Source organism: Cyprinodon tularosa, unplaced genomic scaffold (assembly GCF_016077235.1).
Source record: "Cyprinodon tularosa strain WSP-4 unplaced genomic scaffold, ASM1607723v1 ctg408, whole genome shotgun sequence".
In the NCBI taxonomy this organism is placed as follows: Eukaryota; Metazoa; Chordata; class Actinopteri; order Cyprinodontiformes; family Cyprinodontidae; genus Cyprinodon; species Cyprinodon tularosa.
In genome coordinates, this window is record NW_024039128.1 from 546,462 (window position 1) to 564,263 (window position 17,802).

The 17,802-nt window shown below is 37.8% G+C and overlaps 1 protein-coding gene across 2 annotated transcripts in view; it reads left to right on the forward strand.

The window, feature by feature from the left end:
* Positions 1-17,802, forward strand: part of LOC119792029 (MOB-like protein phocein) — a 29,136-nt gene that overhangs the window by 8,386 nt on the left and 2,948 nt on the right. For both annotated transcript variants that reach the window (XM_038298478.1, XM_038298476.1), the window contains 5 exons: positions 1,021-1,121; positions 10,286-10,328; positions 10,929-11,015; positions 11,105-11,184; positions 15,029-15,140. In XM_038298478.1, coding sequence (XP_038154406.1) covers positions 1,021-1,121; positions 10,286-10,328; positions 10,929-11,015; positions 11,105-11,184; positions 15,029-15,140 — 423 coding nt within the window. The remainder of the gene's footprint in view (positions 1-1,020; positions 1,122-10,285; positions 10,329-10,928; positions 11,016-11,104; positions 11,185-15,028; positions 15,141-17,802) is intronic.

A 17,802-nucleotide genomic window follows, 5' to 3' on the forward strand; every position in this document is an offset into this window, starting at 1 on the left:
TGGGGCGCCCGGGGAGCAGCGTGGGGTTAAAGGTCTTGCTCAGTGTTTTATTTAACTGGAATAAAGGAAAGAGTCAAGTAGGGCTGAAACAGTCAGTCTGACTAATCGTGATTATTGATTGTTGAAATAATCGTCAACTAATTTAATAATCAATTAGTGGTTAACTGGAGTATAGAGACTGTAAAATAATCCTTTAGCCGACAGAGCAACCCATTTGTATGGAAGACCAACTCTGCCATATTTAAAAATAAAAACATAAATAAATAAATGCTCAATAAATAAATAAGCATACAAATAATTGCCACCAAAATAAAATAAAAAAATAAATGGTGGAAGAAATTAAATTATACAGTGTTTAATTACCTATATTTTTAAGTATTTATTTATGTGCATTTTATAATATTTTTGTCTGTTTTATTCTTCCTTTGTATTATTTTACCCTAGTTATTTCTTCGCCACTATTTATTCCTGCCCTTTTTACATTTCTGTCTGCATTTCTGCCTAATTATGCAGATAAGGAGGGGGCGTGTCCAAGAGATTATTATTATTATTATTATTATACCAAAAAACAATACAATAAAATTTTGTCTTTGAGATAAAGAACAAATGTTTAAGATTCTCTTCTCAGAACTCGACCACTGGAACATTTTTTGTTTCACTTAGTTTAATTTCATAAACGTCTTCTTTAAAGAATCTTTTGCTATCCGATTATAATCGAAAAACTAATTGACAGATTAATGGGTTTGCAAAATAATCCTTAGTTTCAGGCCCACTCTAGACTAATAATCCTGCCCCTGTAAACAATTGGGTTATACTGTGGTGCCGTTGTTGGGGTGAAAACAATCAAGCGGAAAGCCATTGTTTTTCAGATCAGGGTTAAAACTGGAATGATTGGATGCTTGTGTCATTATCTAGGTTCAACTGCAGCTAGATGAAGCTGAATAGCCATTAAAGAAAAATAGATGACCTGTATTGAATTTTTTTGTTTTAAATAACATATTGTCCCCTTTTTTGTCCCAGTACATCCAGCAGAACATCAGGTCAGATTGCTCCAACATTGATAAAATCCTGGAGCCTCCTGAGGGTCAGGATGAAGGCGTCTGGAAGTATGAGCACCTCAGGTAAAGAAACCATTTGCCTTTTAAACGCCCTAAGCTTTGATTCTGCCACGTTAAAAACGTTAATCAAACCACTTGTGATAAGTTAAAATCTTGTTACATACTTAATGTTCATAAACACCAGATTACTATTTGAATCTACTGAAAAAATGGCTGCTTCTTATAAAAAATCTCCTGCTTTTACATTTAAAGGACCAACTTTTATTTTCTTAATGACTTTACAGCCTTATAGAGGGATTATTTGTTTATCAACACGGCGGATGCGCGCGCATCTTGACTGCAAAAAGTGCCGGGTCCTTTGAAGCGTCTGGTTGAATGTTGTGATTATACGCGGTTATTCAGCAGTTGCGATCTGCTAGCTAGCGATGTTGTCAGCGTACTACAACAGTTTATCACCTAGTGATAAAATAAGTTATGCTGCTAAATTAACACTAGTTAATGCAATACGTCTTAATGACCCATACGCGTTACATGCCGGTGAGTGGATAAATGACGAGAAAAAATGGCCCAAAATTCAGTGGCTGGACATTCATTCCCACTTGTGCAAAGTGCAATAGGCATTTCCACTACGAATGTGCAAAAGTAAAAAGAAAGGCTAAAGAATGGTATTGTGATCAGTGCAAAAAACAGAAAAACTAGAAAAAATGCACTCTGAATGGTAAGCACAGGTACAGTTACAACTCTATGTTTCAAAGTATGCACTAAGCTTCTCAGTGTGCATCTTATGACAAGAATGTTTAATATTGTTATTTTTATTATTGGTTACATGCACAAGAATAAATATATTTCAATGTTTCCTTGACTCTTGAATACTTTATTAATATTTACACAGGGTGTACACAGGTATCAGCTGATTGAATTGTTTTATTTTCAATGGCAAAACACAAAGCAAAATATCTGCATATTTCATTTAAGATTTTGAAATATATCATACAACAGAGGAATGAGGAAAAATCTCAATATTCAAAAGCAAACTGGATACAACACACATTTTGAACCAAAACTGCTGCAAAATGTTTTAAACCACAGCTTTTGAATGTTCAATGAGCTTATGCAGTGAAAATACTTAGGCAATCATTTTTTTCAAAAAAAATAATATTCAATGACATTTAAACCTCAATTCATAGATGTTAACAACATTAAGGCCTTAATTTTGGCACAATTCAATTAAGGGCTTTTAATTTATTTTCTAGGGACTATGCATTTACAAATGTTTGTCAATGCTGCACAAACAATTACAATGTCATCTAACAGGTCCGCCTGTGATAAAGGAATAACAGTAGTAAGAATTCGGAAAGTTTTCCATCTCCCTATTATTCTTTCAATGTGTATTCTAACATTGGACAAACGCCTCGATGTTTCCACCTCTTGAGCAGACAACTGCTTTTTACCTTTGGTAAAGTGAGGGATCCTCAGGGTAGCACCACGCAAGGCAAGCTCATCTCTAATGGTAAAACCACGATCTGCTAGTATCTCATCATTTACTTGTAGAAGGTCATAAAATCCAGACTCGGCTGTAAGTTGTTTATCAGAAACACGCCCACCCCAACCTGCAGACAGAAATGTAATTGCTCCTGCAGGTGACATGCCAACCAAATACTTAACCGTGTTATGGCTCTTATAATTTGAATATGTTTGGGCTCTGGCTGTTAAATTTGTTGGTCTGTTAATAAAAATTTCTGTGCAGTCAATAATGCACCTGCAACGCTGGTATTTAGGTTTGAAACATTTTGGCATATTCTTTAAAATAGCATGCTTACTTGGCCACTTGATTAAAGGTTTCAAAATCTGAGACATAATAGGCAGCCAACTTCTTAAGATTTTAGAGATGTCACATTCGTTAACATTAAATCTGAATGCAATATCCTTGTTGGTGAGTCCTAATCTGAGTTTCATGAGTACAGCCAAAAGATGATCCTCTAGGGTCAGAGAGCCACGGATGACCTCAACACTTTCCTTAATCGTCTGCAGGACCCAATTAAAGAGGGCACTGGTTAGACCTGTGAAAAACAGCACCTGTGCTGCTCTACACTGCAGTGACGCAAAAGAGAACTGTGCAGCCCCGAGCATTTCTTTTAATTGTTCATTCTCTGTTTTCAGTTTGTTGATGTCCTCAGGCAGGTTATCACACTCTGTATGAAGTTGGCTGTACTTCAGCTGGAGGTCATCATTGACAGTCTTTGGGACCATACCTTCTGAAAAATAAATACAAATTTTACATTCTTATCTTTACAAAAAACAAATGGTTACATTCTGGGTGATAAGTCACACTGTGGGCAAATACCTGTTCGCAACAAATATGAACATTACTAACTGATTAATCCCACTAGTACGGAAGAGGATAAGGGCCACTGGAAAAAAAAAAGTTAACTGTTTTTTTTTTTTTTTTTTTTCCGTATAGTATGGGAAAAAAGTCAGAATTCTGAGAATAAAGTCAGAATTCTGAGAAAAAAGTCAGAATTCTGAGAATAAAGTCAGAATTCTGTGATTAAAGTCAGAATTCTGACTTTGTTCCCATGTTAAACTGAAATAAAATTTAAAAATTTAAAAAATAATTAATATGTTAACATTTAGGAACACACAGATCTACGTCCCTTTATAAAAATCCAAATGAGTTTGCAGGCCGTCTTGGTCAGGTTAGTAATAAGGTTTCATACCATTATATAGATCAGCACCAGCCTCTATTCCACACTCAGTTGGAGAGATGGAAGAGGGTGTACACTGATGTCCATCTTCTGGACACCTGCTGGGGGTTGCATCCCTTCTTCTTTTTCTCTTATATCTGAAACACACAGGAGAGAACAATCATTTAGTGCAAAAAAACCCCAAAAAAACAAAACAGTTCCACAGTTGTTATCTCCTAAATTCAAGTCCATGCAAATCACATGCTCAGTCATCCCAACTCTCCATATGAGATGTCTAATAAAAACTACATGCTCTGACCTTTAACCGGGGTAACCTACAGGTGCTGGTCATAAAATTAGAATATCATGAAAAAGTAGATTGATTTCAGTAATTCCATTTAAAAAGTGAAACTTGTATATTATATTCATACATTACATACAAACTCATATATTTCAGATGTTTATTTTGTTTAATTTTGATGATTACAAATGACAACAAATGAAAATCTCAAATTCATCATATCAGAAAATTAGAATATTGTGAAAAGGTTCCAAATTGATGGCCCCTGGTGCCACACTCTAATCAGCTAATTAACTCAAACCACCTGCAAAAGCCTTTAAATGGTCTTTCAGTCTAGTTCTATAGGCTACACAATCATGGGGAAGACTGCTGACTTGACAGTTGTCCAAAAGACGACCATCGACACCTTGCACAAGGAGGGCAAGACACAAAAGGTCATCGCTAAAGAGGCTGGCTGTTCACAGAGCTCAGTGTCCAAGCACATTAATAGAGAGGCGAAGGGAAGGAAAAGATGTGGTCGAAAAAAGTGTACAAGCAAGAGAGATAACCGCACCCTGGAGAGGATTGTGAAACAAAACCCATTCAAAAATGTGGGGGAGATTCACAAAGAGTGGACTGCAGCTGGAGTGAGTGCTTCAAGAACCACCACACACAGACGTATGAAAGACATGGGTTTCTGCTGTCGCATTCCTTGTGTCAAGCCACTCTTGAACCACAGACAGCGTCAGAAGCGTCTTGCCTGGGCTAAAGAGAAACAGGACTGGACTGCTGGTGAGTGGTCCAAAGTCATGTTCTCTGATGAAAGTAAATTTTGCATTTCCTTTGGAAATCAAGGTCCCAGAGTCTGGAGGAAAAGAAGAGAGGCACTTCATCCACGTTGCTTGAAGTCCAGTGTAAAGTTTCCACAGTCAGTGATGGTTTGGGGTGCCATGTCATCTGCTGGTGTTGGTCCATTGTGTTTTCTGAGGTCCAGGGTCAACGCAGCCACATACCAGGAAGTTTTAGAGCACTTCATGCTTCCTGCAGCTGACCAACTTTTTGGAGATGCAGATTTCATTTTCCAACAGGACTTGGCACCTGCACACAGTGCCAAAGCTACCAGTACCTGGTTGAAGGACCATGGTATCCCTGTTCTTAATTGGCCAGCAAACTCTCCTGACCTTAACCCCATAGAAAATCTATGGGGTATTGTGAAGAAGAAGATGCAATACACCAGACCCAACAATTCAGAAGAGCTAAAAGCCACTATTAGAGCAACCTGGGCTATCATAACACCTGAGCAGTGCCACAGACTGATCGACTCCATGCCACGCCGCATTGCTGCAGTAATACAGGCCAAAGGAGGCCCAACTAAATACTGAGTGCTGTACATGCTCATACTTTTCATGTTCATACTTTTCAGTTGGCCAACATTTCTATAAATCCTTTGTTTTTATTGGTCTTCAGTAATATTCTAATTTTCTGATATGATGAATTTGAGATTTTCATTTGTTGTCATTTGTAATCATCAAAATTAAACAAAATAAACATCTGAAATATATGAGTTTGTATGTAATGTATGAATATAATATACAAGTTTCACTTTTTAAATGGAATTACTGAAATCAATCTACTTTTTCATGATATTCTAATTTTATGACCAGCACCTGTATATAGCTACAATATATCAATATTTTTTCTTTGCACTTCCAGTCATACTATGTGGAGTCATGCTTGTAATCAGACAACAATCAAGCACACAGATGTGATACTTACCGCTCCAGTTTTGCAACACCGTCTTTGCCGGGCTGGATTGAGTATGGAAAGATAGACGGGACAAAGTCTGGGCTGTCGATGTCGTCTGATGCCTCTCCTGTACAAATAATGTATTGACGCAATCATCATCATCATCATCATCATCATCAACCTTTATTACAGACACTAGTCAATCAATTGAAAAGACAGCACACACAGAGAAGTTTAGACCAGACAACGTGATGATGTTAATGATAAAACTTATGGCTGACCCGATGAGTTGCAACTTGATAAGACTGAATCAAGGTACATTAGCTTGTATGCTAGTTATGCTCCAATGTGTTTTGTACGATTCATTAATCCCGTTTATATATGTAATACTTAATAATTGTATGTAAAACCATTGTTTGTAAAACCAGCGATGCCGTTTAGCTTTTTTATAGATAAGACTTACCTGATATAAAGTGATCGCTGCAGATTGATGCATTTTTAATCATCTGCTCGTTCCAATCGCTTCTTCTGATGGCTTGCAACCAAAGACGTCTCTTGTTTGCCTTGAAAGGGGTGCGAGTTGATGGGATTCGGTAAAACTTGCGCGTTTTATTGTTTTTATCAAAACGGTTCGTGCAACCGACAGCACAACAAGACATGTTAGCGGCTCTTTCTGCAGGCGACATGCGCATTGGTGCCGGAAGTGACGTAGAGTGACGTTGCCTGATAATCCCTCTATTACCTTGTTAATAGTGATGAGGAGATGAAGCCTCATTGGTCCTCGCCACCTACTGGTGGAGTGCAGAACTACAGTTAGTAGTATCTGGGACTTTTTTGCAATATTTTTTCTTCTTTTCCTATTTAGGTACTTTTGAAATTATTAATGATTGGTGCATATAATAAAATGTGTTTAAGTGTAACTTCTTAGAAGAGAAAGATCAGTTAAGGCCCACTGTTTTTCTGCCATTTTAATGAAATAAACTTAAGCAGACAGTGAAAATGTTTGTGCAAATTTGGGCAAAGATGAGCTAAATGAACGGTGTTAGTCATTTTTATTCAAACATTATAGTTTTTCCTGCAGTTTTTGGTTTTAATCAGGTTTGAAGTTATGTGTTCAATCAATCTTTTGGTTAAACCAACCAATCTAATTTGGCTGTGCTTTTACCCAATCTATTTTTATACCAGCGTAAACAAATACAAATTAGTCACATTAGCCTAAATGCTTGCTAAGTATTATCGCAACTGTGCTCAGATTTTAATCATTATATTGTTTTATATAACCAAAATAGTTTAAACCATCTAGATTGGTTGTTTTTCCAACCAATCTATTCTTAGAATCTATCCAAACTCTATCCGACTGACAGCAGCTGTCCTACAAACTCCCACATCTTGACCGAATACTGAGGCTGTTTAAATGACTGCTGAAGTTCTTGATCCCACTTCCTGATGCGGTCACCTGGTGTCACCTGGCTTTGAACATCATCATTTTTGGTCCCGCCCCTAAATAAATCACACCTCGACACGCACTTTGGCGTGCCTCATAACTAGGGGTGTGGGAAATAATCGTTTTGGCGATATATCGTGATATTCGGCTGCCCAATATAATATCGATCTTTCAGTTCTTTGTATCGATATTTTTTTTTTTAAATGGTTACATAAAACATTGATGGGGAAAATGGGCTACCTCTGCACCACCACTCTGGAAGAAACTGTGCGTGCAGCACCAAATCTGTATTTGAGGCAGTCGCAGTGGAAGAAAACCCCAATCAACATGGATAATAATACCTAATCAATATTTTCTGATGAAAATAGGGCTGGGCGATAATTCAATAACGATATATATCGACCGATAGACGTGTGGCGCAATAGAAAAAAAGAGGGTCGATAAAAGTTCGATAAAAAAGAAACGCAGTTTTCCTTCCTTCTCATTGTAGCCTAGCATGTAGGTTTATGCTAGTCAATACTTCCTCCTAACCAATCACAATCGCGGACCCAGGCACGCCGTCACCAAGCGCCGCCCTCTCAAACCACAACACAGAGCACATGAAGATGCAGCAAGGAGAGGCGGAGGAAATTGTTTCAAAGAAAGGTTTTTGTAGTTCGGCAGTCTGGCAGTATTTCAGTCATGGCAAGTCGGACAAAAAACAAACCACAGTCATCTGGAAAATGTGTCGGGAACCAGTGAAAACCAAGTCTGATAACGCAACCAACTTTTTTTTTTTTTTTTTTTTTATCATCTCAGCCGCTCACACCCGCAGGAGTACGAGCTGTGTAGGCCCCGCCGCGGCTCTCCTCCGAGGAATCTTCGGAAAATATATATATATTTTCAGTTCTGGGCAGTTTCCCACGTAGTTCTAACAATTGCGATAAAAATGCTGAGGGGCCAGAAACTTCAAAGTAATAACTCAGGTTAAAGCAGGAAACGGGGCGGTGGCGGTGGGGGGGCATTTATTTATTTGTTATATTTATTTTGGTCACTTTTCTGGTCACTTTAGTTTATTCTTTGTCAGTATTTAATAACATAACTCAGGTCTCTTAAGTTATTTTTCTTTAAAACAATTCTGTTATGGTTAAAAAAGTTGGTTAAATAAAGATTTAATTCGAAGTCTGTGTTTGTGTTTTTTATTAAAATTAAATCATTTAGCAATATTATAAAAAGTCCAGGCAGAGCTGCACATAAAATATGGTTTCAAATCTTTTCAATAATTATCGATATCGATCAATATGCATTTCTTTTTATCGATAAGCTTTTTTTCTTTATCGCCCAGCCCTAGATGAAAATATACAGCACTTGCTGTTTTATCTCATTATTTGATTTTGATAGCTGGGGAAAATATGGCAATATATAGTGATACTGCAATATCGTGATAATATCGTATCGTGACCCAAGTATCGCGACATGTATCGAATCGCAACACTCATGCCAATACTCACCTCTACTCATAACATCACTACTTGTTAAACTAAACTGCAAATGTTTAATAGTCATAGAAAGTCTAAATGTGTCGAGCTTAAATAATTAACCTGCGGTTCTAGAAGCTTCAGCAGTTCCAACCATAAATACTGAAAATATAGAAGAGAAGTTCTGGAGATGTTATGTGCTGGACGGTAATTATGGCTGGTTGGATGTTTCTGGTCTTCGTGGCTGAAGCTACTTTACAAGAGGAGAAGAAGAAACGCAGATTAGATCCAATCATTGATATTATGATCATAATTCTATGAGATCAGCAGATCTAACCTGCAGTGGTTCAGTTTCACTGTGGAGTCAAAGCAGAATATAAGCTGAGCTCTGCTGATATGCTGATACAGGTATAGACTTATAAAACCTAGATTAGAACAGTTCTTCTCACTCACAGGTTTTCTTCAGTCTCGAAGGAAAGAATTATTATCGTTCAGCTCTTTTTACTGGATGTTGAAAAAGGTGTTTTAATCCGGATATTTGATGATTGTTCACTTTTTAAATTTATTTTTTGGTTTTAAGATGGACAAAAAAAACAAAACATGAATGAAATCAAGAAGATTTCAGACCTGGAAAAAAATGCAAAATAGGATTTTTTGATTCAGTGGAGAGATGCAGCTTCTTTCCAATAAAGATTAGTAAATATAGACGGATGCATAATTTCTGTTTACTTCTATCTAAAATCATACTGAGAGATATGCTGCTTTAAATTCTGAAAATAAAGTCATAATATTATCAAATTACGTTGTAATACAACCAGAATAATGTCAAGTTTCAAGAATGAAACTAGGACTGAAACAATTAATCTGATTATTTGATTATTAAATTAATCATCAACTAATTCAGAGATCAATGGTTAACCTGAGTATCGAGACACTAAAAAATTCCTTTATCTGATAGAGCCACACACTTAGAGCAGGAATTACACCAACATTATTAAAAAAGTAAAAATTTTGCATTTAAGATAAAAAAAAAAATTTTGTTCTGTCTATATCCTCTATCCAGAACTGAAATGGAAAAGTTTTAGTATCATCTTGTATAATTTAGCAAAAAATCTTCTTCTTGGAACCCATGCCTATCCGATTATTAGTCGAGAAAATGATCAACAGATGAATCAATTTGCAAAATAATTGTTAGATGCAGCCGTAGGTGAAACACAGTCCTGGTGCGGCTAATAGTGGTAATAATTGTTAAAAAGAAACGGGAATGTTTCTGTCTTCCAGCATAAAGCCGGATGGGCTCCATGCTAACCTGCTCAGTCTCTCAGCTTCTGCTTATTAAACCTCAGATTTTCTTTGCTGATTATCTGGTTGAAACTGGTTCTTACCGGGTTCACTGCTGGTCCATGTTTAACCCTCTGATTGTCATCCATATTCTTTAACCACATGCATCATGGCTCAGGTCAGTAGTAGTCGCGCTAAGCGGTCGCTAGCTACAAGCAGCAGGACCTGGAAACGGGAGCAGACGGGTTTGGTTCCGGTTTCAGGAGACGCTCTGAAGCAGAACGGCCAAAGACTGATCATCTCTCCTTCTGTGTTCTGCTCTGATTCTCTCACAGGCAGTTCTGTCTGGAGCTCAATGGACTTGCTGTTAAGCTGCAGGTGAGTTTTTCTGTCCTTAAAGCTGTGGGTCGCATACCTGTTGGTTTGTTTCCTCTCCAAGGTGATTCATGTTTCCTTTAGGCCAGGGGTGCGCAACCGTTCATGTCCAAAGAGCCATTCTGCCCAGAGTCCGACCAAGTAAATGCTGATAGAGCTGCAAAGTTTTAGTTGCATTCTTAAACAACCAGCTATGTATGCATTTTTAGCTTTTAAAATAATATTAAAACACATAAATTCAAAGCTAATTATAAGGAAAATGGCTCTAAACAAAATCTATTTCTGGTTCTTTTAATGTCCTTCTTATCCATCTTATAAAAACCCCTAAAGCTTTTAAGAAGGGTATTTATTTTGTCGTACATAATTTAGCTCTCATTTTAGCTCATATTAAGAGCCGCTGTAGAGGGTCCAAAGAGCCGCAGTTTGCAGACCCTCTGCTTTAGGCTCTTTGAAATAGTTGGAATAAACATTCTGCTTCTTTACTTCACCTTTACTCAGTCTGATTGTATTTAATTCATGAATAGAAGCAATCTCTCTCCGGTGGGACAGTAATCACCGACTAAATAAATGATGAAGCGTTTGTGTCCTTCTCTCCGCCTGCAGAGCGAGTGCCATCCTGACACCTGCACTCAGATGACAGCCACAGAGCAGTGGATCTTCCTATGCGCCGCCCACAAGACGCCCAAAGAGGTGTGCTCCGTCTGCGGGTCATAAAGCGCTGCTTCATTGCTGGAAAGCTTGTTTTCATTGATGGATGTTGTGTTTTGCCGCCATCACAGTGCCCCGCCATTGATTACACCAGGCACACGCTGGACGGAGCTGCCTGCCTTCTCAATAGCAACAAATATTTCCCCAGCAGGTCAGTGACTGACGCTTAAAGCCTGTTCTGTTTAGATGGGAACATGTCAGGATGCGGATCGCTGTTCTGTGAAGAATCCATTCACAACAAAAAGCAACGTTTAAAGCAAAGCGAGTCGTAGGATTTGCTCTAAATTAGGAGGAACTCTGCCTTCTTTCCCAAGCTGCTCCTGCTTTGTTTGGGCTCTGATGTCCGTCAAACCGACACTTGGATCCGGTTAAAGGCTTCCTTCTGATTTCTTTACTTTTTCTTGTTGCTGATAAATTCTCAGCATTAATCGAGAGTCATTAGGATGTAGAATTGGTTCTGCTGTGGCCCTAACGGCAGGAAATGCTGCTTTCAGGAGCATCAGGGAAAACTAAGCCTCCATTTGTTCACATGTATATTCATATTTTTACTGTATTTATTTCCCATGAAGGGAAAGAAACGCAGACTGTAAACAAGAAGATCCTAAAAAATCGGACACTTTTTTTTAAATATTAGATTAGATTAACTTTATTTTCCCAAAGGAAATCTGATTTATTTTATATCAGATTTTCATCAGATTATTTCAAGGCTTAAAATTTTTGAAATAATCTTTCAGTAATTTTTTTTAAATGTCTTTATATTTATATATATATATATATATATATATATATATATATATATATATATATATATATATATATATATATATATAAAATTTCTTCCTAGTGTAGTTTTCCTTCTGTGTTAATAAGCTAAAAATGAGTTAAAGTGTTTCTTTTCAGTAAACGAAGGGACCCTGCCGCTTCCTGTAAGTTGTACGTTAGTAGTTTACTCCAGTGGTCCCCAACCACCGGGGACAAATATAACTCAGGCAATCTCTCCTCCGCTGCAGCCGTGCAGACAGCATCATGAGACTGCAGTAAAGTTGGCAAAATATGCACAGATTCGGCTTTTCCAGATTAACTCGTCGTTGGATGATTTATTCTACAAAACAGACACCTCTCCGTAACCACAGCAAGGCAGACAGTGAGCTACAACTGTAGTTTCCTCAAAGCGAGTCTCTTATCATGCTGGGAGATTTACATTGGACTCTATGCAGAGCTCGCTGCTTAGGGACCGTCTGTAAGTTGCAAATTAATCAGAGAGAAATATTCAAAAGCGTCACCAAGGAGAGGTGGATTATTATCACATTCATTTCATGTGTATCTCATGTCTTTCATACCACATTTATTGGATTGGAAAATAATACTTTGAGGAATTTCCCAAAGCCTAAATGACAAATGGCACCTCTGTTTTATTATTAGAATAAGTATAAAAATAGCAATGGCTACACTATAGATCACTGTAGTGCCTCCAAACATAGATAACCTCATCTAGTTCACACTACAACTCTTACTTTGGGGAAAATGTGCTAAACTCTATTTTTTAAAATGTTTCACTGTTATTATGAGTATTTAAAAGTCAATAATTACTTATAACTTAGACAGATTTATTTTGTCATTTTTATACACAAGTGTAAACAAAAGGACATTTCATTTAGAACAGCTCTAGAGAATTTCATATGTTAAAGTGCAGCTTTGAAAACAGTAATAAATACATAAAACTAGTTATATAAACATATGACTGTATATTTACAGTTCTAACATTCTTTTCTTTCTTACTTTGGGAAGATAGGCCAAACTGTATTTTTGGAGATTTATTCATTGTTATTATAAACATATAATAGCCAATAATTACACTATAGATCATTGTAGTGCCACATAACTTGTAGCACACATTGATAACCTCATCTAGATCATACTACAACTCTTACTTTGGGAAAATGTGCTAAACTCTATTTTTTTTTAAAGATGTTTTCATTGTTATTATAAGCAGGCCAGGTGTTCAATCTCTGCAACAGGAAGCACAGCACTGAGCGTTGTGTGCGCTGCACTAAGTATACCTGTCACACATGCAGGAAGGACTCACCTTGGGTTTTTAAAATTGTAGCTTCATATGTAGAGCTTTTCCTTGGGTGGAATAAATGTTACTGCTATACTGAAGTCATACTGTTTGTCATTCTTTAAACTGAAATGTTGAATGACGTGAAAAGGCGAAAACAGACAAAATCCAATTATTCTCTACGTTTCTTTCACATAGTGAGCTTTGCAATACAAATGAGTCTGTTGGTGAATGGACAATATAAATAGGCTCTGCCTTGCCCTGTTGGAAAAGCTGGTTATGACCTATTCTCAGCTCAGGAACTAGGACCCGTATGATGATATCTGGTTGTTCAATAGGTTTGCCTAAATAAAAGATTTAGATATGACTTATCAAGATATTCCTGCAAAAAGGTCTGATGTTGCAGGGGAAGGTAATGAAAAGTGTTTGGAGCATGCTCTGGTTCTGATGCCAGTTTGTTTCAGGCTAAGGCCCCGTCTACACGAAGTCAAACCCTGGCCTAAACGCACACATTTTTCACCAAACCAGCCTCTCATCCATACGAAGCCGGCGTTTCGGGGGTCTGTAAACGATCTTTTTTTTATTCAGCCTTCAGAGTGGGAAGATTTTGAAACGCCGTTTTCGCGTTTCCATCTTTAAGCTCTAACTGCATTTTTTTTTTCTTACACGCATGCGTCATAGCGTCGCCTCTAAACACGCATGCGCGACACAGTATCACAACAACAATGGCGCCGTACTGTGTTGAATGGTTGCTGCTCATGCTACTCGCCCTGCTGTCGGGCTTACATCAGAATCTTCTTCTTCTGGAATATCTCCAGGAAGAACAGAGCAATATGGACCACATAGTTCAGCACCTGAATTTGACTGAACCACCAAAATGGACCCGCAGGGCAACCATGTATAAATATTAGTGCGCATGCCCAACATTTCGTCGCCTATTTTTGCTTTGGCACCACAGCGCCACTTACAGGCCTGGCATACATTTTGCAGCGTTTTCATGCATTCGTGTGGACGATCACATTTATTTTACGTCTCCGTCTTTACGACAACCGTTCTGGAAAATATTAGCGTTTCCTGTTCGTTTTGACTTCATGTGGACGGGGCCTTTATCCAGTCTCATGTAGAAGGGCTGGTCATATCACAGGTTATTTATTACAACAAGGACAGTTGGCAAGGTAGAGTGAATACACTAACTTTAAGAGGGGAGGGGGTCTTGCAGGAAAACTGGAATTCTCTGGAACTTCTAGTGTTCAAACGTGCCTTTAGCTGACAGAGCGACCCACTTAGAGCAGGAATTATACAAAGATTGTTAAAAGAAAAACATTTTGCATTGAAGATAAACAAAATATTTTCTTTCAATTTGCTCTATCCAGAACTGCTTAACTAGAAAAGTTTTCGTGTCATTTGTTTTCATTTTTAAAAAGTCTTTAAGGAACCTTTGGCTATCCGATAATTAATCAAACAACTGAAAAAAATAGTTGACAGATTAATCAATTAGTAAAATAATGGTTATTTGCAGCCCTAGATGTACTAATTACTGCCAGCAGATGGCGATGATGCTCATTGTTTATCTCTGCTGATGCAAAAATCATTTCATGTTCAAAAAGCAAACAGTGTCGGGATGAATGCTTGGATTATATCCATTTATTTTAATACAAACATTTGGCTTTTGGTGTCTCCTTTCATATAGACGGTGACTACGCCCCTTTAATGCGGTTTGCATCTTTTGACCTAGAATGGGTTTACTGACTGCGCTCAATCATAGAACAGGTCTCAGTTTATCAAACTGATAGAAAACTATTTATTTTAGAAGCTTTAAAAAACAAACAAATGTCCTAGTTATTTTATTTTTTAAATCTCCCTCTGTTGGGATGAGGGTTTTGCTTCTGTGGTTGAACTGGGACCAGTTTCTCAGCATGTCTGGTTTGTGTTGCAGGGTGAGCATCAAAGAGTCATCAGTGGCCAAGCTGGGCTCCGTCTGTCGCCGCATCTATAGGATATTTTCTCATGCCTACTTCCATCACCGCCAGATATTTGACAAGTATGAGGTGAGCCTTAAGGAACCGCTGGCTTTACTTTGACCCTCAGTCAGCGCGTCCTCGTCTGACCTCTGGTCTTTCTAAATAAAGTCATTTTAAGCCCTTATGCTTCAGGAAGCAGAGAGGAAAAAGTTTGACAGCTGGAATAAACCAGTCAGACCATTAGGAGGCGTAAACCTGGTGACCAGTTTGTCATGGAGGCTCCCGCCGGCAGCCGTGGATGACTGATCAGATCTAATACTACCTCAGACTAATAATCCCCGTCTGAAAGGATTGTCGCTGATTAGGATTAGCCGTCTGAAGTCTTAGCTTCTACCCCGGGACCTTTGGTCCCCGTCCAATCAAAGTCTGTCATCTCTACTGGATCTCCCCGTGAAATCAGTCAGTCTGGGAAATACGGACACAGACTGGATGCTGCTTCTACTCCCAGTTCACTTTATAAAAACTCAAAGATTGACTTCTTGGTCTCCGACGCTGCTCTGTCATTTAATCCCTCCGTTAAAACAAACTAAATCCCTTCTGGTTGCTCAGCACAGTCTCCTCATGGAGGGTCTGCAGACTTGTCTCTATGGTTCGGTCTTTGGTTTTTTTCGTTTCAAAACAAAAACGAAAAAACAAAACAAGCATGTGGTTTTTTGTTTTTCCGTTTTTAAAACGAAATTAGAAAAGCGGCATTTGCAAAAATGAAAAAAGGGTACGTTTTGGGATTTTTTTTAACTGCAATGGTTAAACCAAAGACGTACTTTTATTTTGTTGTTAATTCAACGGACCTTATGGCAGAACCGGAAATGAAGACCTGAACTCCCAACACATAACTTTTTAAGTTACCAGTAGGTGGCGGAAACGTACGCCTTCAATTTCTTGCCAACCGCCATTACAATCCACAAGATGAACCTTTTCAGTTAGCAGTACGGTTGAAGTGCAGCCTTTGCCTTTTGTTTAGGAATGGTTTGTTTTGATGCCGTCTTCATTGTAAATGATTTTTCTTTGGCGACTTACTTCATTTCGGGTACCGCTACATATTAAAACAACAACCGTATTTTATTTTCATTTAGATGGCAAAACAAAACTCAATCGTTGTTGATTTTCTATTAATTCAATTTTTAATTTTTTCGATTTAGGTTTTAAAAACAGGAAAACCACATGCGTGTTTTGTTTTTTTGTTTTTGTTTTGAAACGAGAGAAAAACCAAAGAATGATCCATACAGGGATTCGTCTGCCTGAAACGTCTCTTTTGGTCGTTCCTTCCTGCTGGAGTCGCTCTGTAGTTGGAGCCACATGAGCAGCTGAGGTGTCGCTGCTGCTGCTGAGTCAAAACAAAAAACTTTAATCGTAATAATACAGCTTTAGCTGCTAACTGGAAACCCGTTTGCAAACTAGAAAACGATGCTGTAAAATATGTTTGTGTAGCAGATTAATATGAACTATTTCTAATGAGGGGAGTGGCAGATGCGGCGGTTAGTGGTTAGAGCACAGAGCCTGGAATCTGAAAGAATAATTATGGAAGGAAATCTGTGTCGCTGGGATTTGAATTAAAAATGCTACTGAAATTTAAATGTTGTACGTTTGTTCTTACTGTTTCAGTGTTTAAATATATTCAGAACACATTTTTAACCTAAAAAGAAATTCATTGTCATTATTTCTACAAACTTGAAATTTCATTTATTTTCTCTTCAAGCTAAAAATTCATTCACATTACTATTTCAAAGTGATAAAATTTTCAATACTTATTTTTCAGTTAAATTTTTCAGTGTTAAAAAAATCTGCATATAAAAAAATTCAACCTTTTAAAATTCAAACTCAATATGTTCAGCCTCCTGAGATTCAACTGGCTCTATTTCACCGTCTTAAATTCGGCGTCTAAATTCAGTGTAAAAAGGGAAGGGTTACTTCAGGTCACAGACATTAGCAATGGATTGTGGCGTCCAACACCCAGCCAGTCCCGTTACGTTTTCTTAGTCACGTGACGTGACGCTTGTGGCGCTCATACTGAAGGAAAACCAGCAACACTGAGTCCTTTTTGGACTTTATGACCTCAACAGTACTAAGACTAGACCAAATGGAACTTTCATTATTAATCTGATTATTCTCTTGGCAAAATTCTACATTCATAAATGTAATTTACACATTCCAAAATATCATTTATTGCTTTTAACAATGAGGTCAAGCAATATGTCAACACGATTAAAGGATAATTCCGGTTTTTAACACTTTTAGCCCATTTTCTGTAGTGTCCAGGATGAAATCGAATGATCGTCACCAAAATTTTGACGATTGTTCCTGTCTCTGCTATTTGGCTCATGCAGAATCCCCCCCTGGCTGCTTCAGAATGGCTTCCATAGTGCATGTCCGATAATGTCCTTAAAACAACCTTAAACGTTCTTTTTTTAAAATATGCTACTCACCGGGTCGTCAGCGCTGTTCAATGACGTTCCAAAAAAAGTTTTGTGAAGAAAAACCGTTCCTGTCTTGTTTTATTTAGCATTTTGTAAATCCCAGAACAATTTTTTCCGATACATCACAACCGCTTATAAACTTCCGCTTCCCGTTCGAATCTGAAGCGTTGCACACTCCAGACCACTAGTTGGCGACGGTATCCTCTACAGTCAAACTCAAAGTCCAATATGTCCTCCTCAAGAATCCACCTTTCGTATTCCATTTTCAGAGTTTT